The sequence below is a fragment of the Pundamilia nyererei genome, unplaced genomic scaffold, assembly GCF_000239375.1.
Source record: "Pundamilia nyererei isolate P.nyererei 1_Seehausen unplaced genomic scaffold, PunNye1.0 scaffold00083, whole genome shotgun sequence".
NCBI lineage: Eukaryota > Metazoa > Chordata > Actinopteri > Cichliformes > Cichlidae > Pundamilia > Pundamilia nyererei.
The window spans coordinates 1313812-1335884 of record NW_005187484.1 but is presented as its reverse complement, the minus strand read 5'-3'; the positions used below and the strand labels follow the sequence as shown (position 1 = coordinate 1335884).

The 22073-nt window shown below is 40.9% G+C and overlaps 1 protein-coding gene across 4 annotated transcripts in view; it reads left to right on the top strand.

Annotated features, from left to right (window-relative positions):
• Positions 1 to 534: 534 nt before the first annotated feature.
• LOC102207321 (eukaryotic translation initiation factor 4 gamma 1) overlaps positions 535 to 22073 on the top strand; it is a 36705-nt gene continuing 15166 nt past the window's right edge. For 2 of the 4 annotated variants that reach the window (XM_005738336.1, XM_005738337.1), the window contains exons 1-9: positions 535 to 590; positions 7751 to 7801; positions 7972 to 8093; positions 8762 to 8845; positions 9510 to 9542; positions 10093 to 10113; positions 10602 to 10796; positions 12065 to 12167; positions 19339 to 19478. In XM_005738336.1, coding sequence (XP_005738393.1) covers positions 8019 to 8093; positions 8762 to 8845; positions 9510 to 9542; positions 10093 to 10113; positions 10602 to 10796; positions 12065 to 12167; positions 19339 to 19478 — 651 coding nt within the window. In that variant the 5' untranslated portion in view covers positions 535 to 590; positions 7751 to 7801; positions 7972 to 8018. Of the gene's footprint in view, positions 591 to 6902; positions 7073 to 7750; positions 7802 to 7971; positions 8094 to 8761; positions 8846 to 9509; positions 9543 to 10092; positions 10114 to 10601; positions 10797 to 12064; positions 12168 to 17352; positions 17516 to 19338; positions 19479 to 22073 lie in introns of those variants that run through there. The other 2 variants (XM_013912198.1, XM_005738338.1) reach the window with 2 other exon arrangements.

Below are 22073 nucleotides of genomic sequence, written 5' to 3'. Positions count from 1 at the left end.
AAGAAGCAAAATGTTTTATTTCTCTTGCTAAACCTATTCAAGCAGTTAACATGGCTTTGCTATTCAAGTGAGCATGTTAGCAGTAAAAATGAAGTTTATAGTTTTAATAGTTTATAGCTGCCACTTAAATTGCTTGGTTCAACTTTGAATTTCCAACTGCATCTCATTACACTTTAGTTGATCTATTAATTTCTGTTTTTAACAAGAATTGCCAAGCTTTTGCCACATTTTAAACGCTGAATATACTCAACGGTGTCTTTGCTATTTTGCTTTGATCTTCAGATTATTATTTATAGTATTTATTCCATTTAAATGCCTTTCTTATTGCTATGTGATAATAAAAGAGTAGCCATGCTAATAGTTTGAACCAAGTCAGAACGTCAGCCTACTATAGTCACTGAAAAAGCCAATGGATGCCTGTTACTCACAAGAAGAGTAGAGAAAACACTGGTGACTAAAGATTTTGCATTATTGTTCAGAACATGATCACTGGGAAACTTTCACGTGATGGGATTTTGCCGGAATTACTAGGTACCGGCTTCCGGGAAGACTTTCCGTCCGTCCGGCTCCGCGGACTCAAGGAGAGAAAGGTAACGCCACGATCCTCAGCTAAATTCTTTATTGAAACGTTTAATATCTGAGATAAATGTTACGTCTCTGTTCTATGGAGACTCTGGTGGGACGTTCAGACCTACCTTTCACATTTTAGTGGGGTGATTTGGCTGTGTCTTGTGACTTTGTTGAGTGCTTTCTGCTGGATGGTGTTCCTGCTGTGTTTTTAGGGATTAGCTAGCTAGCTGGTCGCTAGCATTCCATGCTAACGCGACGTGGGTGTTCTTTCTTCATTTTAGCTTGTCCGGCTAGCAAGCTAGCATTTCGATAGACAGCCAAGTTGCTTACATGCCCGTTTGATTCGGGGACACACATTATGTTATGTGTACTATATCATATAAGAAAAGTGATAGACAGACTGTCGTGTCACAGTGCTGTTGTTTCGCCGGTAAACGTAAATTCTCCTGCTAGCTATTGAACCGTTTGTAGGTTAGCTACAAAGTAGCCTACATAAGATACGTGAGCAGCGAAACCACTTTTGGCTGGTGAAGGCGTGTTTTGCCGAAGTGCCAAGCTCCCGACTGAAAGTATTAGAACTCCTTTACACCTTTTTGACTGCCCGGCTTTACATAAAGAGATCACTGTAATCATTTAATGTATGTATTATAACATGCATACTGAGAGCTTGATACCTGAAACCATGTGATGGTGATTGGTGCCGGGTTGGGCAAGCATGTAAAGCTGATTTAAAGATCTGGATGTATACATGGAGCAAGAGTCTTTTTCTTCATGAACAAAACAAATGCTACAACTCCAATTCCAGGAATGGAGAGAAATTGGACAGTGTGTTTTGGAGCCTGAGTGGTTGAGTAGATGGATCACTGTGTTTTTAACTTGTCAACTGCAGTGGGAAATAAGCCACACGAGAATCTGGGATTTCCTCTCGGCATCCCCTGTACTGCACCGGTGTAAGCGTAGGTAGGTTGTCAGAACTGAGCGAGATGTTTGGCTGCAAAGTGAAACTGAGGTGTCTGACTCATTCGGGTTAGTTACAGTATCCATCACTGTCACGACACCACTGGCATCACTGCCGCGCAGTTTATCCTCATATAGCTAAAGCTATAGCAGCTATTGAACCAACGAGCTAATAACCAGGAGCCACCTGCTCAGCTCGACCGGGTTAGTATTTCTCCTCCTTAGATCCGACCTGTGTCACGCTTGTCTTCATTGCTGCCTCCTCTGCACGTTGTTGGACGTCTATGCTTTGTGCCGTACGTGAAATAGATGGTTGTCATATGTGCTGTCGGCTGAGGTGTGGCTGGCGTGAAGCCGGCAGCTGGGCTGTGCATCGCGCCAGTAGCAGGAGAAACCACGTGGTAGATCGAGGTTGGGCCTAGGAAAGTTAGCAGCATGGCTAACTGCATAACATGCAGCAGCGGGTTTGTATTTGCAGATGTTTAGGGCAGCTTCTATTGTGCGTGAATATGCGTTTACTGTAAATAACACGGGAATAGATGAATTTGCCGTGTGTTTGGCGCACGCGTAAACACTTGACACGCCCCTGTGTCAAAGCAAAAGTGTCTCACAGTTTGGACAGACCGTTGTCTTGACAAGCTTGGTGTAAATGTCTCTGCAGTATCTGTGTCATTCATATGTATACATACACACACACATATATATATGGTGGGGGGCAGTCAAACGCTGGTATTGGTGGTATGTTCACATTTAAACCTTTTGATGATCACTTCGTCTACTGCAGCAAACACGAGGCTGATGTTAAGGACTGCAACCATGTGACCTTATCTGGGAGTGTGGGTCCAAAATGGATGCTGTTTCTTATAGATGGCATACAGTCTATATAGCTAATACAGGCAGGTGTTTATTGTCTGTCTTGTCTCTCAGTGAACATTCATATTTGATATGCAGTGGTTTCAGACAAGCTTTATTTGGAGGAAATGAATAAAACTCACAGCAGACAAACACATGGAGCCAGCTACTCACAGTTTGCCGAACATAAGGATACTGCCGAGCATCCTGTTGTGAAATTTGAAAGCCTGGAGACTGGGCATGTGTGGGTTTTGGCAGAATGTTACCAGAGGAACATGGGGACAGGACCGAGAAGGGGAGGGAGGAGACAGGCTGTGCTGGCGTGATGCTGTGTCACTGCAGCTACGTTCTAATTGTATGTTCATCATTGTCAGAGTGGGATGCCTGCTTGTCACAGACTGTTGATGCTCAAATGGGATGATTATTGGTCAGTGTCAACAGCGGAGTACAGACTGTAAAGTATTGTTTTGTTTGTTTTATCCATACTGTTTAATTCACTCCACTTCAGAAAAAAAAATGTCAGAGGAATTATTAACCAGGCTGAGAAAACAGTGACTTGAATGGAAATTTGTAATGTCTGATAAGATAAACTTGAAAAGTATGAGCAGGGTTAGGGCTTCAACAAAAAAAAGGAAGTGTAATAGTAAAAAGAGCGACGAGTAAGATTGAGGTGGTTTGGACATGTGTGCAGGAGTGATAGTGGATATACTGCACAAAGGATGTAGAATACAGAGCTGCCTGGCAGGAGGAAAAGAGGAAGATCTCAAAGGAGGATGGATGTAGTGGAAGAGGACCTGTTGCTGGTCAGTGTGATGCATAGGGTAAGATGGAGGCAGATGATCTGCTGTGGCGACCCTTGAAAGGAGAAGCAGAAACAAGCTGATGGTAAAAAGCTGTGAACTTTCAATGGGGATTGTATAAATCAAGTTGTATTGAGCAGATTTGTGGAAAATGTGGTAATGCAGCTTTTCCTGTGGCTCCTAATCAAAAAAAAATGGATGCAACTTCCTGGTCTGAAATGAAGCCAGTATGGAAGTGGTCTAAATCTGTATTCTTTCTAATGGCCAACACAGTGTGACTCCCATGTTTACGAAAGGGTCCATTTGTAGAGAATTGTTTGTGAAAACAGCCCTTTGCTTCCTTGCTCTATGACCTCTTTAAAGGCTTTCCTGTCAGTCACCATTTTATCAAATACAGAATTATGTTAATTTTATAAATTATGATTCTCATTAGAAAAACAGCAGTAGCTTGTAATAAAGCATTAGGCAATGAGTGTGCAGTGTCCTTTGGTTTCCCGGTCAGGGGACCAGCATGGTTGTGGTTTGGTCGTTTGCTGTGGCTGCATCTATCTCAACTCAGTCCTGAGGCTTTTCTAAATATATAAGCCTCTGCTTTGAGTGTTTCTCTTGTAAATGCCCCAACTTTATGTAAGTGCTATTTTATATCCGTGGACTATCTCTGGGAGAAGCAGCACAGTACAGGAGGAAATCTGACAGAGTTTATTTCCTGTTACCTTTCTGCTTAGGTCAGTGAACTTGAATATTGACTTAATTTCTTCTAAGTGTGTCTATAAATGACAGAACAAAAACACAACTTTGCAAAATAAGCATGTTGTTGTCTTTGCATACTGAATTAAAACTATAGTCGTCGAGGATTAAAGTGATCCAGCGAAGCCTACCACTGCTGGAGCTTTCTGAACTGCGTTATCACAACAGACTACACAGTGCCACTGACTGTGACAGGTACAAACGTCAGGCTAATAAAATGTGTACAAAAGTTAAGTTACTAAGGTCATGTGCATTTGCAAATAGGCTTTGTGCAAAAGCCTGAGAGACGAGTGGTTTAGTTTATAGTATTTGCAGGCAAGAAAAAGTGACTTGCATTCTTGTATCTTTAGTTGTTTTTTCCACCGCTGTCTCCCCCAGGCAGGAAAGTTTGTCTAGTTCTAAGTGCAGATGTGTTTGTTTTTTTGTTTTTTTGGGGGTGGGGGGTGGGGGGGTTATAGGTTCAGTAAACAGTTGATTTACAGTCTCTCTGGGTAAAGGGAGTCTAAATCATGTGTGTTCAAACAGAGACAGTGGTTACACCCTTTATAGGAGACATGACAGCCAACTTCACTAGCAGCAAACTTTGGTTACCGACAGCAGAAGCTTATGTAACTGTTGAAGGAGCATGTTTCCCTGTCAGTCGTGCTGGCTAAATTTCCACAGTGCTGCATGTCAGAGAAGCTCAAATGACTGGCCTGTGTGTTATAAGGGGATGGGGTGGGGTTCAGTGGCGGTGTGGATGACTTTCCTCTGCCCCCCACCCCCACCCAAAAACAAAAAACCCACATTCCTCCAAGAAAGGTCGACCACTGGGATCTTTGCTTGTACAGTAGGTTATTCCCGGGTTTATTTTTGGTGCTTCAGATTTTAATATGTGAACACTAATTTCAGCAATTCATTACTGGATTATATACAATTTTAAGACATGCTGCTGAGCTCACTTGACTGATGTCAGTGGACAGAAAGTGAGTCTGTTATAAACAGTGCAGTTTGTGTTTGCTGCTTGATTGGATCTTCTAAGTATCTACATATCCTTCCCTCTATCACATAACCCTTATCTGAAAGAAAACAAAGATATGAAGTTAAACTGCCGGTGGTAATTCAACATAATTAAAGAATTACATGTGCTGGTAGCAGCTGCTATGCTGTTAAAATCTGAATTTTATCATGCTACTGTTGCATACCCAGTGTATGAGACTTTCATGGGTTGTAAAAGTTTTGAAGACAAGATTAAAACTGCAATATAGACCATATTTCCCCCATGGAGATCTTATTGCCTACTTAAAATAGGATAGTCTGGTAAAAGCTATAATGTTATATTGTTAAGGAAATGGAGGACCAGAAATGCATCCTAATAATGGAATTTATTTTCTTCATGGTCATCTGATAAAGCTTGTTATTCGTTTTTCATGCAAAACGCAGAGGTATGAAGCGAGCTGTAGATTTGGAGAATGGCTATTTTCCTAGTCGTGTAATCTGTGTCTTTGTGCTTGTTGGTATAGACAGATAATGTCTGAACTGCTGTGGAAAATGTTCCTTGGAGTCTTGGAGTTGGATAATGTGGTTTACGACATTATCTGCAGATGCTCTTTCTGACATGGTGCATGCAGTGATAGTATTAGACATGATGTTGGCAGAGTGTGTCAGGAAACGGGGCCGCTTGCTCACTATGATCTTACCAGACTTTTACCTGGACATTCCTCACAACATCACAGTCTGAAATCAAATAGACCTTATACTGGAGAGATTTTGCCCTCTCACTCACACCTTTGTCTGGGGATGTGCTGAAAAGTTGAGGGCTGCTGCACATGTGTGAAAACGGCTTCAGTGTGATGCAAAATGACTGGAGTAGGTAGCTTTTTAGTCTGAGGCTCTCTTTTAGCCCTGAGATTGTTTACTTAGCATTTGGTTCAAGCCAGCCCAGCTAAGCCTAACAGTCTTTCTATGGATGAGCCTGTGAACTGCCACCTATCACCCTCCTGCATTCTTTCCTCACTTATATTGCTGCCTTCCTTAAAGCTCTGCAGCTCCACTATGGTGTGAATAGTTCAATCAATGCCAGGGATTTCACCTGCCTGTATAGAAATCCTCTTTGTTGAAATTGATTAGATTTTTGTCCCCTTGCATTTATGTATTGTTATAGTCATAGAAACGGTGGTGATAACAACTATTTCTGTAGCATGATTTCCTCTTTGAAAAAAAACAAACATCCGGAATCATCATGACTCAGGCTTTTTATTCTGCTGCCTCAGAGTGTGAGTACTTGTGTATGTGTATCAGTAAAAAGAGCGTGTGTGTGTGTGTCAGCGACAGTGATAGCGATAATGTAGTGTTTGGGCTATGAATACCAGATGCGTTTATTATTAGTGAAGACTATATAAGCTAGGGAGAAATCTTACTATGTATGACATACGGAGATGACCATTTAGTCAGCAGGGTGACTGTTTTGTTTGAGTGTATCATCATGTGGTGATCAGACTAAATGGAGAGCACATTTTAGAGACTGAGCAGTTGTAACAATAGACAATGGCAATCTGTTGTTGTACACAGAATTGTTCTGGTAGGTGTGAGCTGATTCATGCTCCCTGAATTTTAAAACAGTTCAACTTTGGTTAGCAGCATTGATCTAATACAGTAGATAGGTGTCAGTGGCGTCACTAAATGACCACTGTACAAATCTGCAAAAGTGTTTCTTTGTCATTAATATAAACGTATTCATTTGAAGAGTTTCTCCACTTATTTAGGATGCACCCAATCAATAATCCCCCCCCTTTGTTTTTCCTTCACAAATATTCTGCTGCTTTATCAGTATTGGGGATTCAGACAACTCACAAATACGTTTTGGGTTTTGTTTTTTGTTTTTTTGGTCCACAAAACAAACCTCACAGCTGGAAGCCCAATAGGGCTGTTGGGAGTCCATAGCGACAGGTTAGACGACTGCAGCTGGGGGGCGGGGGTGGGAAATTAGCATATTTTAACAGGGAACAGCACACGCCATTGGTTGAATTCTTCTTGCTTACTACGTAAAGACTGCTGTTGTTGATAGCAGACAGTCTGGCAGTTTATTTCTCACTCCTAGCATGTTATCTTAAACATATGCAGTGTCTAAGGTACTTACTACACGGATGTCCGCGGAACTGTTCAAGGTAAAACTGTAGTGGGTCATTGCATTTACCTGTGTTTTTAATTGTTGTAACTGTCAAGATTATCATTATATGCGTATTTAATGCTAATACTAAAGAGGAGCTAGCTAAAACGATATATTAGCGTACTTAGCGGTTGTTCAGTGGGGTTAATTTATCTTGCAACACAATGAGGTATAACACTTCAGGTTTAATGTAAACGAGTGCTCAAATTCAATTTATTGGCTATTGTTTTTCAGTTATTATTTTTAATTTTACAGTCAAGTTTTATGTAGCACTATGATTGAAATGTAACATGTTTCAAGTCAGAAAGCTATTGAACTATTTTCACATTCAGAAAACGTGTGCTGTTAAACAAAGTGCATGGAGGACAATGTTAGCTGGCTAGCTTTTAAAGTTAAAAACGGCTTCAGTGCTTTGTTAGCTTTATCTTTCTTTGTCTTTATCTTTGAGTATATCAGCCTTTGTACTTAAACCAAAACAAGAGATGTTTCATTGCAAATGTGCTGGTGGTGATAAATACTTTATAATTACATCAGTGTGGAATTGGATATTGTAGACTTTATATATTTTTCCAGCCTGTTTGTAAGGCAGCTGTTTAAAAAGTAGTGGCTGTAAAGTTTAAAATGTGATTCAAGCTGATCATTGTAAACAAGGTTTCTCTTTCTCTTTGACTTTTAGGGAAAAAAATACCCAGCATAACGACACTTGGACCTTAAAGGATTTATAAATGTAAGTCTAGTGAAGGCTCTCACTTTTTTATGTAAGACTTCAGGTAAACTGCAACTGCTATCCACTTTAATACATTATGTAATCCACAGTGTTACCATTGTGACCTTTGAAATGGCAGGTAATATAATTACCAAAGACCAGTTTGACCCTTTGGTCATTTCTTTTTTCAGACTTGTACACAGGTCCACATCTGCCTCCCCATGCAGAGCTCCATGAAATGAATAAAGCACCACAGCCTATAACGGGACCCCCATCCACTCCCCACCCTGCCCCTTCCCCCGGCCTTTCACAGGTAAGATGCCACGCTACTTAACTCTGCATATTGGCTCTACAAGGGTGTGGTTTTCTTTCTCACTGTGTATTCTCAAAGAGACAGGGCAGTCGTTCAAGTGCTTTGTGAAGATAATGAAAAGTAGATCACTCAACAATAGAGGTTCTCTGATAGAGGACAGCTGCAGCAGACGCAAGTCTTGTGTTTTTTGACAATACTGTGGAAAGTCCCACAGCAGTTGATGTCCTCCATAGTAATTAACTGGAACGATGTCTATGACTGTCTTTTTCAGATCATGCTAACCTCTAACATGGGCTTAAACTTGAATATTATAAATGGGCTCCAGTTGGAGTCGAGCCACAGATTCATAAACACACTATGAGCTTATTATTATTATCTTGCCATCATATTGTCAGGGGCCAGAATAGCCTGCGGCATCTTTGTAACTATCCACTGTTATTTTTAATTTTGATTTTATTTACTTTGGTGTTTGTGTGTTTTTTACTTTGTCTCAAAAATAGCTATAAAGTACTTACTTGCCGGTTGTCTACACCCCATAAACATAAATCGGAAAAGATGTCTGTAATATAAACAGTAAAGCCTTTACACGGTTGTGGGACTCTATGGCCTCACCTTTTTGGCTCTCTTAAAGCTCTTTTGCTGTTGTTCTCACTTCCTGTCTTCTGCAGCCCTCATTCCCCCCTGGGCAGCCCCCGTCTGTAGTGTTTGCCACCCAACCTCCACAAATGAACCCAACACCACAACCCCGACAGGTAGGCCTGCTCACTCCTCAGAAACGACTGTTCTATCAGGGAAAATATTATCTAGTCAGAAGCATGACAATTTACAAATTGGATTCATTGCTTTCCACACAAGTTCATTTTTGTGGTGCAATGCAAATATTTTTGTTTATTTCTAACTTGCATCTGATCAGTCCAGACAAACCACGCAGGGTAAAAATGCTATTGTGCAGTTTTGCAAAACTTCTACTCACTGGCACTATCCTAAACGTATAGGTTTCTTAGAATGCCTGCATGTCTGTTTGCAAACTTTCCTCCAGCTCTGTGAAATGTAAACAGTCACTGTGGTCTTCATTACATGTCTTATGAAGTATTGGAGCTTAATCTACATGATCCAAATTCTTTTGTTTCTTACTGCCCCTGATTGATTTGAGTAAATGCAATCAGCTTAAAGGCAGCTTGATTAATACATTAATATCAGATCTGTAATATTTTGTATGTAGACTTGTAAAAAAATTAAATAATTAAAAAAATATATAGGGCAAGCTAAGAAAAAGCACATGCTATGACAGCCATTTTCACATGATGAGCTCCATTTGGAAACGTACAGAACTGAAATAACCTGTTAGTGGGGAGTGAAGCATGGAGTTTGAGCTTTTGTCTATAATCTCTGTCCTGTCTGCCTCTCCTCCTCTAGTTTGCCCCCGGGCCCCGGCCTATACATCAACAGGTACTAACAGCACAGCTGACTAACTTGAGGGTGGGAGGGGAATTTCTACCATTTTAATGCATGTGAGAAGCAGTGGAGAAGGCCAAGATTTCAGGAATAAAATGACCACAAACTGGTGGTTCCTGATTCAGAGACTACATGATAATATTTTTAACATTTTATGTTTATGTTACATTTTACGTTTATGTAATTAACATTGCACAATAATGCAAAATTAACTTGATGATAACTGAAGTTAATGTTTTAAGTAAATATTGAATTTATTGTGATAAAAGTTAAATTGCATTTGGGTTATGCTTTATAATAAAATGCATAAATGTTGCACCAACATTTCAGAAATGCAGCTCGGCCTGATTCACTGGGATTCACTGTTGTGCCTTTTATCTGCATGCTGCTTGTTAATTCACTGCTTAGCTAAGATCGGGTGGTTTCTGGGCGCTTTCCTCTAACTGATTTTCGTGCCTTCTTTTTCTCACTCTTTCTCTTGCCACCTTCTTCTTGCTTCTATTGAATGTGTGTCTATGTGTGATCTGTGCTTGTGCTGCTGAAGGGAAGCTTCAGATCGCTACAGGTAACTCAGGTTTTCTCTTTCCTCACAGTTTTTCCCTCCACTTTTCCCTTCTTTCACCCTCTGGAGGAGTGCATATGTGTGAGCCTAATATTTGGCAGTGTTGTGCTTTGTTGGCTTGGTGTCATTTTTCTGGCTACAGCAGTTAGCTCCTAGGCCATCAGCAGAATGTCAATGAGGAGGCTCTGAATGAACCAGCATTAGCTGCTTTATCTCTGCTGGCAGACAGGGCCAATATGTTTCCAGTTGGAGTCGAGCCACAGATTCATAAACACACTGTGAGCTTATTATTAGGCTGAACAAGCTAGTTTCCCTGGGTCCAAGAGATAAAATAATGCAAAGGGCATTTATTCATGTCAGAGGTTTCAGAGAGGTAGCAAATGGTCCTGTTTTGTTTTTCTTTCTTCTCTGTGGTCCATCACACCATATTTCTTCTTGTCTTTTTCACAACCCACACTTGCTTCACCTTTGCTTTTCTACTATCTTCTTAGCCCTACTACCCCAACAGGCCCAACCTGCCTCCCAGCAGTGGGCCAAGAGGTGTCCCACCCAGCAGTGCTCCTCGGTCTGTGACCCCCACCCATGTCTACCAGGCAGGCCCTGGCTCCCAAATGATGATGATCCCCCAGCAACAGTTGCCCTTTCCCAGTTCGCCACAGGGACCTGCCTACATCATACAGTCACAGGTAGGGGGCACAACTTTGTGTGTGTGTGTGTGTGTGTGTGTGTGTGTTTTTTGGTTTTTTTGTGTTTTTTTTTGTTTGTTTGTTTGTGTTTCTGCTAGAGGTTTTCTTTGTATTGTATTGTAGGGTCTATATCTTACAATATAAAGCTCATTGAGGCAACTGTTGTGATTTGGTGGTGCTATAAAAATAAGATTGAATTAAATTGAAAATATAGGTTTGTTAGCTCTATTAAAAATGCATTAATTTTTTATTTAGATACATTTTGTAAACCCTGCATCCACAAAATCAGGTTTAGTGACTCAAACTGCTCAAAGTGGTTAATGGTGCAGAGGCATTTGTAATTTTGTTGCAGAAATTACCAGGATTTCTACTTTGATTACTCAGAAAATGTGGTCTGGTCTTCTTATCCAAATGTGTGAAAATGTGCTGGTGTCTGGAGATACCCATTTGCAGCTACTTGGGTTGTAGAGGTGCTTCTCATTTATAAATAAAGACAGTTTGGTTTCTGTCTGTTTGCACATCTTAAGGACAAAAAAACGTCATTATTCAATTATATTCAGACACAAGAACACTTCTGAGGCGAACTGTCTCCTGCCGTACTACATTTCAAAGATGGCAGCCTTGTATAATGCACTAACCTCTTTTGAGTACCAATATGTCAAAGTCCTGAGAAAAGCACCTGAGTGTATTGATTTCACCTTATTTCATAGCCAGTATGTATGTAGTATTTTCTCCTCAACATACCACCAGTTTTGAAGCTGTGTGTCACATAGTTTAATCCAGCCACATAGTAACACACTTCCAAAATGCGAACGGTGTCCCATTTCACAAAAATAGAAAGCAAGTGCACAAATGCAAAAAATAGAAAGAAAAAGGAACAGGAAAATGTAGCAACATTACAGCGGTAATGGATTGCTTATTTGGAGAAGTAACAAAAAAGCAGATTACTTTTTACATTACATTCGTTTTGCAATTCAGATCCCTCCCAACTGTAAAGCATCATGGAGGGATCCTTATGGTTTGAGGCTGCTTGTAGTCACTGAGGGAACAACAAACCAAAGACTGAAGGCAGAATTCTTTATAGTTTTTATAATATTCAAGTTTTAGCCCATGTTAGAGGTTGGCACGAAATCCTTGTAATTCCAAAGTGTTCACATTTTTTTTGCTTCTACAACTTTAATGATCTATATCTGTATCTAATGATGTTTTGTTTTTCTCCATTTATCTTCTCTTCTATCTTCCACCCGCTCTCTTGTTTGCCCCCTCAGTACCGGTCACCAACCTACGTTCCCACACCTCAGCAGTTTCCAGTCCCAACGGGCACCCCAGGCTATTACCCAGGCACAAGCCCTGCAGAATATGGTACTTACGGTAAGAGGTTTTACCTGGAGTCTCATCTGTGCCACTCACCTAGTAACAAGCACCATTCTTACACTTGGCAAACTAAATCAGTTGGAGAGAAAAACAATTATGAAGATCGATGGTACACTTTGTAATGAAACGCAAGGACAAGTTGCAACAAAATTTAAATAGGAAGGGTGAGAGGAGAGGAAAATGTCAAGTGAAAAAAAACACCACCCAAAATAATAAATTTCATTTATACGTGCCTTTCAACATACTCAAGAAGCCCTTAGAAGCAATTAAACAAAAGTATATCTTAAGTATAGATAAAATAACGGTAGGAAAACACCATATAGTAAAAAGTCAATACGTCTTAAACTAAAATCAAACGGAATAGAGAAGCTTAAAAAGAGGTGTTTAAAGACTGACTTTAAAGATGGTAAGACTGTCAGAGTAGTGACTGTGCCGTGGGCAAGACTTCGAAAGACGCGGGGCTACTTGTCTGAAACAAACAGCTGTTATAGTAAAAGCAGCATAGGAGGAGCATCTCAGTATTGGAAAGAGTGGCAATGTGAAGAAGTTGGAGAGAGATGGGAGTGCAAGATTATCAAGAGACTTGAAAGATGAAGCGCCTTGAGGCGACTTATGTTGTGATTTGGCGCTATATAAATAAAATTGAATTGAATTGAAAGTAAGAAGCAGAATCTTAAAAATTAATGCAACATTTTACAGGAAGCCAGTGAGCTGTGTAACATGTCATTAAATCCTCAGTAGTTGCTCACATCTTGCACAGTGATCAGCCTTTAGCTGAAGTCTTCTTTGTTTTGTTTTTTGTTTTTTTTGAGGAATCCTGACTTGTTACTCTTTCAGTGTTTGTTTTCATGTAAGTGTTTACAAGAAAATAACCGTCTTCCTTTAATAAACTACACGCTTCTGAGATTTCTAATAATTACATTCATCTTGTCCCCTGCCACCCACTCATTATTTATGCATCTCTTTGTGCGAGACACTTCTGGCTAACATGAAATGAGAATGAACAGGAGTGGAGTATAAGGTGTTATAAAAAGCAGTGACAATTTTACAGACCGTGGGAGAGAGAATAATCAGGAAAGATGACCTTCTCTCAGCCAGCATGGACCATATGACCTTAATGAATAGCAGTTACAACTCGCACTGAGTTCCTATTGATGGGTGTGGCTGCATTCCCCAAAAAGTTTAAAGTTGCTGACTATTCGTGTCAAAGTGGTTATGTACAAATGGGCCCACAACAGCATCCTTAGAAATCTGCACTTAGCAATAGAGGTTAAATTTATGTATATCACAGTATAAAAGCCTTCAATGATTATATTTAATACACACAAAAGTGTCTTCATTTTACATTTACTCATAGTCCTTTTGTTCCACATCAAGTATAGCTGCAACGGACACATTTATTGCTGATCATACGTGCTGTGCCTCCATCTAGTGGTAACTGTGTGTCATTGGACCATAAAACCTAGTGATGCCCTGAAACAAACTTGCTGACCTCCTCCTACCAGGCATTTGAACTATGTGTTGTCTTTGTTGAACTGAATGCAGAGGCCTCAATGCAGACCTGTAAAAACACAATCCTTCCTATGAGACTGCTCATAGGAAGGATTCCACTATTTGCTCTTGAATGTGGAGTATGTGTGTGTTGGGTTGTGCATGGGACAGTTAAACTGTATAGGGCTGAAGGTCTGGTGGACTTGTGCATTAATTTATGGGAAATTCACATGTTTGGCATATATAAATTTATATTTTCAGATATTTTTCAGTTCCTTTCTGAACAGCAGTCTGTGTGCGTTTGACTGAAGGCATATTTATACCCACCACTGTAACCCTCACAAAACAAACAAACACACTCTGAAAATGGTGTTACAAATGCTATTGCGAGCTGCTCTTTGGTGTCATTTTGGCCAGTCGTGGACCTGTTCACTTTTGTAGCCTGGCACACTGTTGGAATGTATAATCATATTGTTTTTTTCCCACTGATATCATAACAAGGGCTCAGATCATTCCAAATTACACAGAAGGAGATGTTGTAAAGGCATGAAAAGCAGAGACTTTCTGGAGAAACTTTTGGTAACACACACTCTGCAAGTGTGGCGCACCCTTGGCATTAGGGATGGGTATCGAAACCCGGTTCTTGTTGAGAACCAGTTCTCACTGTTTCAATTCCTTGGAATCGTTTGCCATTTTTGCAAACGATTCCCTTATCGATTCCAGTTGCCCCGAATGACGTCACCACGTTGCGGAGCGTCATTTACCTGGCAGGAAACACGGCGCCTAAGCGGCTCAAACGCTCAAAAGTTTGGTCATACTTTACGAGAACAGATGACAACAGGGCAACTTGCAATACTTGCAAAGTAGATATTTCATTTAAGGGAGGAAACACTACGAATATGCAAAGCATTTGCTCACAAAACACATGATAACCATAAATGAATGTCGTGTTTTTTAATTCCGCTCCGGACTCGTGAATCTCAACCCAGCAGCAGCGGTAACGTTTGCACGTCCTCTCCCGTTAATATGGCAGGTAAATAATCAACTAACAGTGCATATTATGTTAGCGCGATCTGCCTTATTACAAAACCTGCCATTACTGTGCGTTTAGGTGACCATGATGAGAGAGACAGACAGAGTCTGGCTGGCTCAGATGCTGGCAGTTCTCACTGCAGTTTACCGGTAGCGTCTCCTTTCAGGCCAGGATAGACAAATGTCACCGAGCAGTGACTAAGTTTGTGGTAAAAGGCTTGCACCCATTTGCCACAGCAGATGCCCCCGATTTTCAGTAAGTGAATGTGTTTAATTGTAGGCAGGGACATTACTGAAGAATCGAATCGTTAAACAGAATCGAAAATGGAATCAGAATCGTGAAAATCTTATCAATACCCATCCCTACTTGGCATCACTATAAATTATGGCGGGACAGTGGTCTTGTCACATTTGGTGTGTGATACAACCAGTACGGTGACCATAAACAGGCCATTACATTCATGTCTTTGCTTATAAGAGAAGTCAGTGTGGAAAATGTGCCAGTGTTATTTATTCTGTGTGAGTTTTGCTACTGTTAACATGCATTTTCAGGATAAAACCTTTTTAGTATGAGTGGCCTTAAATGGTTAGATTTGTTTTATGGACAGTTTGTACACATTGGCCTAACAAGCAAACAATCCCTTGATCGGTTCTGGTAGTAGGCACACATACCTTTGGGGTTTTGTCCCCCTTTTGATTAAAGGAGCAATCCAAAGTAACTTTACTGGTCATGAGAAAAATTTAACCAGGAGAATACACTAATCTCAAACTTCAGATTACAGACAAGAGAATGAATTCTAGTGTCCGTTCAGGATTTGACATGTCGATGTAGTCTTGGATGATATCAGCAAGTTCAAACATATTCTTATAGTTTAACTGTATTCCTACACCTCCCTGTGTCAGTGGTAGCACAGGGTGGTGTAGCAGGTTTTTGTATTGCCTGACAACAAGAAAACGGAGTCAAAACCTCCTGGCCGACCAGAGGCTTTCTGTGTGAGGCTTCCATGTTCTCCAAGATTTCAAGATTCTTTATTTGTCGCGTGCATGGTTATACAGGTATAACATGCAGTGAAATGTGACCTGATACGCTCCTCAACTGTGCAAAAAAAAAAAAACACAGAAAGACCTTTATATACAGTGAATGAGTATATACAAGGTTTACACATGGGTTTTCTTCAGGTTCTCTGGCTTCCTCTTGGCTATTTAGGAATTCTGAAGATACTATAGGTGGGGATGTTAACATGTTAGCATAATTGTGTTTTGTGTTTGCCCTGTGGACTTGTAACCTCTTCAGAACCTCCCTAATCACACACATCAAAGGCCTATACCAGCGGTCCCCAACCCCCGGTACCAAATGACCGGTCCGTGAGTCATTTGGTACCAGGCCGTGAGAATTGAGGCTCAGGTGTGAAATGTATGGTTTTCAGGGTTTTTATCGGTTTTCAGCGTTATTTTGTTATCGTTTTTATCGTTAACTCGGTTTTCCTGGGTCATTTCACGTGTGTTATGAATAAATCTTCTTTTTTTCGGTACCGGTACTAGTTTTATTTTGTTGTATTTATCCGCGACACCTTAAAGGCCTGTCCGTGAAAATATTGTTGGGCACAAACCGGTCCGTGGTGCAAAAAAGGTTGGAGACCGCTGGCCTATACAGCTTCTATAGCAGCTCTTCTATAGGAGTTTGAACAGGATCATTTTTGTCTGCCCAAACAGTCTGACAATGCTTTACTAGATTGTAAACTTCTGTGGAGTTTTAGTGATGAGTGAATCTTTACAATACTTAAATGTGTGGTCTGAATACTGAACCCTCCCACGTCTCGTACAAACCCAGATAGTTTGACCCTAACAGAAACACTTCTCATTCTGTACTGTTGACTGAGATGGCACATAAAAGTGCATTTAAGTGTCAGTCTGCACCACAGCAGGGCTACAGCTCATAGGAATGAGCTGTGTGGCTGTTGAGCCTGCTGATTTCATGTTTATTATGAATTCAGCAGACATAATTATTTATTATGAATAAATAATCTCCTGCGTGTCTGTTGCATCAGTCATTCTGACAGTCCCTTGGCATGTCGTGAAATCAGATGGCACATGACATAAAATAACTGTCTAGTGACTGTAAGACATGGCTCTTTAAACCTGGTTGCTGAGGACCTTGACTTCACTGCTGCTTGCTTCATGAAGATGTCTTGAGCCAAGAAAGGGATTCATGTGTGGAAGTAATGCTTTTTAAAAAAAAAAATACAAAAATTTTTTGCCCTCTTAAGCTCTATGCTCATCATAGTTATAATCCCAGAATATTATTTTGCCTCCTTGCAGCCATCTATGTGGTGGAGTGTTTCTTAAAACACACATACATAGAAACAGCCCCACACACACACACACACACACACACACACACACACACACACACACACACACACACACACACACACACACCAAATCCGTTTGACTCTTATGTGTTAACCAAAGATCAGATAACATGCCTGTGGTGGAGAGATAGAGGAGTCTTCAGGGAAGTCAGAGCCACCTGGAATGGCACAGTTTAGTTTGTCTGCCACTATACTCAAGAGGAGGGAGGGAGGTGGGGAGGAATCAGCAAGGTCAGAGGGAGGAGCAAAATGGAGACACGCTGGAAGAGGGAGGGCTGAGGACTAAAAGAAGTCATTCTGAGAGGGCACCTGTAGAGAGGACAGGGAAGAAAGTTAGAGAGGGGGTTTAAAGAGAAAACCCCCTCTAAATTGTATTTCTGTACAGTCTTTACATTCTGCAGCAGTTCAACATGGGCAACCTTGGTTCTCGAGAGCAGGAGGACTCTGAGGGTAGGTGTTGTCTAGACGGTGTCTCTTTGCAGCCCCCCATCCCCCTCTTATGGCAAACTTTTGTGCTTTGAGTCATATCTCAGGTTTCTTATTTACAGTATTGGGATACTGTCCAAGTCTCATTCCGCCTTCTGGCTTTCTGCTTTTATGAACCTTCTCCCTCTCTCTGTCCTTCTCTCGCTCACTTTCTTCCCTCCCTTTCCATGTCGCACGCAGTCTTCCCCCAGCCGGTGTGGGTTTTTGACTATATTTAGGCTGTGCTGCTTCTGGGCAACAATGCAGACTCAGTAATGTGAGTTAGACTGTAATGCATGCAGCAGGGGAGAGAAGCAGAGCAGGAGCTAGCTACTCCCAACCTGAATAAGAGGCCTCTTCAGTTTAGAGTTGGGGGGGGGGGTTCTTCTTGTTTTTTTCAGTCTAAGTCTTGTAAAAGTGGGCTACACCTGATTTTGAACTGTAGCTGAGGCCAGTTACACGGCCAGGTAATGTCACTGAGTGGTTTTGTCTTGTTGACATTATTGACCAGGTATGCGAAAAGCGTTTGCTTGCTCTTTAGGAGGGTGTCACACTGGCAGCAGCTTTCTTGGCAAGTTTGTGAATGTGATAAGTATTTAATTCCTTATGAGATCACCAATGCAGAGCTGACACAGCAGACTGCTGTGTCATGGTCTGAAAATCTACTTGGCGTTCTTCTTGGTACCATGTTTGCTTAACTGTTGCATTTGGTGAAATGCTGATTTTAGGCAGTTGTTTCTATTCCAGCAAATTTCTACTGAAAGAACTTAATTGAATTATTTATTCCCAGGAAAATAAGTAATTAAAATCACCTGATACTTGACGATAATAAAGTCATAAAATAAGGAGCTGCAAGAGTTTAAGACATCTGCCCTTTTTTTAAGTGCTGAAATATAATTACATGAATAAGTCATTTATCATGTTTTTGAGTTGTTAGAATTTTTAATTTTCCTTAATTCGTTTTATACAAAATCATTTTTCTGCTATTGGGGAAAATGGATTTGTTGAAAATTAGTTGAAAACTGTAATTGTTGTTATGGCATCCTTGCAAAAAATAGGTGTAATTTTGGTCATTTTCCATTACGATCGACTACCACCTAATGTGCATGGCGTTGCTATACCAGTGTAGCTTGTGACATCATTTGTATGCTACACGGATACCACACCAATGGAGACACCGAGGCGATGGTGTTCCTGCTGCTTGGTGTATGTCTTTTTTTGACAGACTCTCAGACCACAGTGGTTTTTTTGTGTAGCCGTTTCCATCATTGCTGGGTTTGAAAAATGATGGTTTTGATTTTTGTGAAGGAGACGTTCTCATCACACATCGTGTGACACCACTAACTAGCTAATCAGTGGCATGCAGTCTGACATCACATTTTTTAGATCTCGTCAGATCACTTAGAACCCCGGCCGAGTAGGTACTAAAAAAAAGTACCTGGTACCAGGTACTACCACCTAATTGGTGTTTCAGAAATCCCCAAAAAAGTCAAGGCAAGGCGAGCAAGGAGGTACTAGGGGAAAAGGGCTACAAGTTCAGTTAAATTGGTCAACACAATCAGCCTGAGGAAGCTTTAAAACATTCATGTTTAAACATTCATAGTTAAACTGAAGTGAGCAAACTCACTCTTGACACTAATTGAAATGAATCTGAAATGAAAGCAAAAATTAAAACTCTCTTAAAATATACAAAAAAGTATCTGGTAACCAGAAGCAAGGTATTTATTTAAGTGGTATGTGTTTTAAGTTGATGTGTTTATGTTAAGTCAATATGACTTGGTTTACATTCTTCTGTCTGTGATTCACAGCAGGGGCCTACTACCCTGCACAGCCACAGTTCACCCCCTCGGTCCAGGCAGGACCTGTGATTATGAATCCTGCACCTCAACAACCACAGCCACCCCCTCAGCCTGCCCAGCACATCCCTACCAAACGGGAACGCAAACAGGTACAGTCAGCATTCCTAATTCAAAAATGTGCCACACTTCAAACTCTCTGTGCTGCTTTGAGATGCATGTGATACAGGATATGTGTTTTACCTGCTTATGACTTGTGTGTATCCTCAATTACATTTTCTTTTATGCAAAATCACCACGTCTCTCTAGACAGACTTAACATAATCTTAAATAACCATATGTTATTAGCAAAGAAGAATCCTTGGAAGTTATCAAAGAGGAGACACTATAAAAAAGTGAACACAGCACTCAAACAGTCCTGACAAGAAAATTATGAATGATTTCTGAAATGCTGAAGAGGGAGGTGGTCACACCCTGACGATCTTGTTGTTGCAGCTGGTCACATGTTCACAGTATAGACATTCATGACCGTCTGATTTATGTTATCATCATACTAAAAACTACATATTACTTAAAAAAAAAACTGCCACAACTTTATAGCTGTGCAGTATAATGATTTTAGGTTTTGCATATGACATCCAACAAAAAATTTTGGGTATCACATATAAAAATAGATATTAACTGTAGATATTATGCTCAGTTACGGACACGGACGAGTGTCTGCGCAGTCAAAAAAACAAGCAGGTACTTAGACGTCTACTCAGACCCTCACACATGCGATGATATCATTTAAATCACTGGGACCCGAACAGACCCATGTATAATCCCTGCTTTAAAGACATGGGAACTTAACCATGTGCTAAAGTTATTGAAAGCTTCATATTCATCATTACCAATGAAGGTCCTTGATAATGAAGGTGGTGTCTTGCAACTGGATTTGAGATGAGTAAAAAATGTTGTTGCCCTTTTGATTTCATGATATTATATTATTATATTAGAAGTATTGGTCAGCTAAAGTGTATTATTGCAGCTTTTGCACGATTTATAGATGGATAATTTATGGTCACTGGAGACATATTGTAGCATTATGAGCAAGTATGTGTGTCATTGTAATCCAGTTTCAACACAATGCAATGGGATACAGAAACATCCTTGTTGTTTCTTATGATTAAGGCTTGAATTGGGACACTGAATTCAATTTACTGATTGAAAAAGATATTAATAAACTTGTCTTCAACTTCTTATTTTGCATAGCTGAGCTGCTGTACAATGTATTCCCTGATTTAACAGAATGTCTAGTGTTCCCCCTGTGCTCTAATATGGCCCTCGCCTGGTATGTGGTAGCTCTCTGTGAACTCAAGCCCCTCTTGTGTCACCATCCTTTTACATCTGAGACATCTGCAGTAATGCTTACATATGACTGAACAGTGTAACCTGCTGCTTTTCTCAGTCTGAAAAGTGAGTGATCCACTGTACGTGATCTATGAGACACACAAAATGTGAAGCTCTGGTTGCAAGATGATAAATGTCATTGGTGATATCACACAAAATATCTGCTTGTAATTACATTACATTGTGCTTTGGCTGTTAATATAAAGAGGTGGGGTTTGTGTGTGTGCGCATGTGCACACTACAAGACTTGCATTCCTTGAGTTTCGGGAGTGATGTGCTTTAAAGGAGCACCAAGAGATTTGGTGTCTTGTACAGGGCACATTGACAGAAATTAGGTTCTACTGTGAACGGATAAAGGCAGCTTCACACAGAGGTAGTGGTGTGTGTGTGTATGTGTCTGGGTTTGTAGCTTTTTAAAGTGTTTGTTGCTAGTGGTGTCTCCGTCCAAAAATCGGATACCAGCTGACTTGCAAGAACTAAATGCCTTTTTTTTTTTTCTCTACTCCCCTGTTTGTGTGCTCTCGCTATCACCCCACGTCAAAGAGTGTTCAGCGGGGTGGGGGGTGGAGGACATGTCAGCACATAGCTCAGCTCCACGTGGCCACCAGTCTCCTCCCCCGTTTGAGCCGGAAGGGCTAAACAGTCAGCCTTCCTCTGCTGCTGTGGCACCCCACCCCCCCTTCCTGCTCCAATTCTACATTTTCTTTTCTGCTCTCAAAAGTCAGAAAAAAGTCCAACTTGAACAGAGTGTGCAGGATGACTGAACAGCGAGAGAGAGGGATTGAGGAAACGGGGAGTTTCTTATGGTAACCCTTGTTCATTTGACAACTTTTTGTTCCTGGAAACCCTCCCATTCTCCCTGCCATTGCCCCTCCTTCACACTCTGGCCCCTTTAACTGTTTGTTAGTTTCTGTGGGCGGGGGTTTGCACATTCCAAAGCGTTACAAGGCCAGTTGCTTTATCCTTTTTTTCCCTCTTCTGTTTAGCATATGAGAAACGGTCAAGTCGTGAGCCAGCGTACTGAGAGTCAGGCCCAGCCCTGCTCTGTCTTCCGTATAGCTCTTCTGTCTTGTGCTGGATTTCTATTGTGGGAGCTAAGTTGAGAAGGAGCTACTTGTTATCCACCCACTGTCCTGGGTTTTTGTTTTTTTTTTTGGTGGGGGTTTAAAGTCCAGCCCTAAGCCAGCCAGATCTGTTACTCCAGCCCTCGGATGATAGAGGCCCACTGGGGTTTGTAGCACTCTGGGAGAGGAGTTGCAAGCAGGCTGAATCAGGTAAAGGTCAGCATGGTTGAGCTAATACTATCAAAAGTAGGTCAGAGTGCAAAAGTGTTACAAACGGTTTAATCCTTTTCT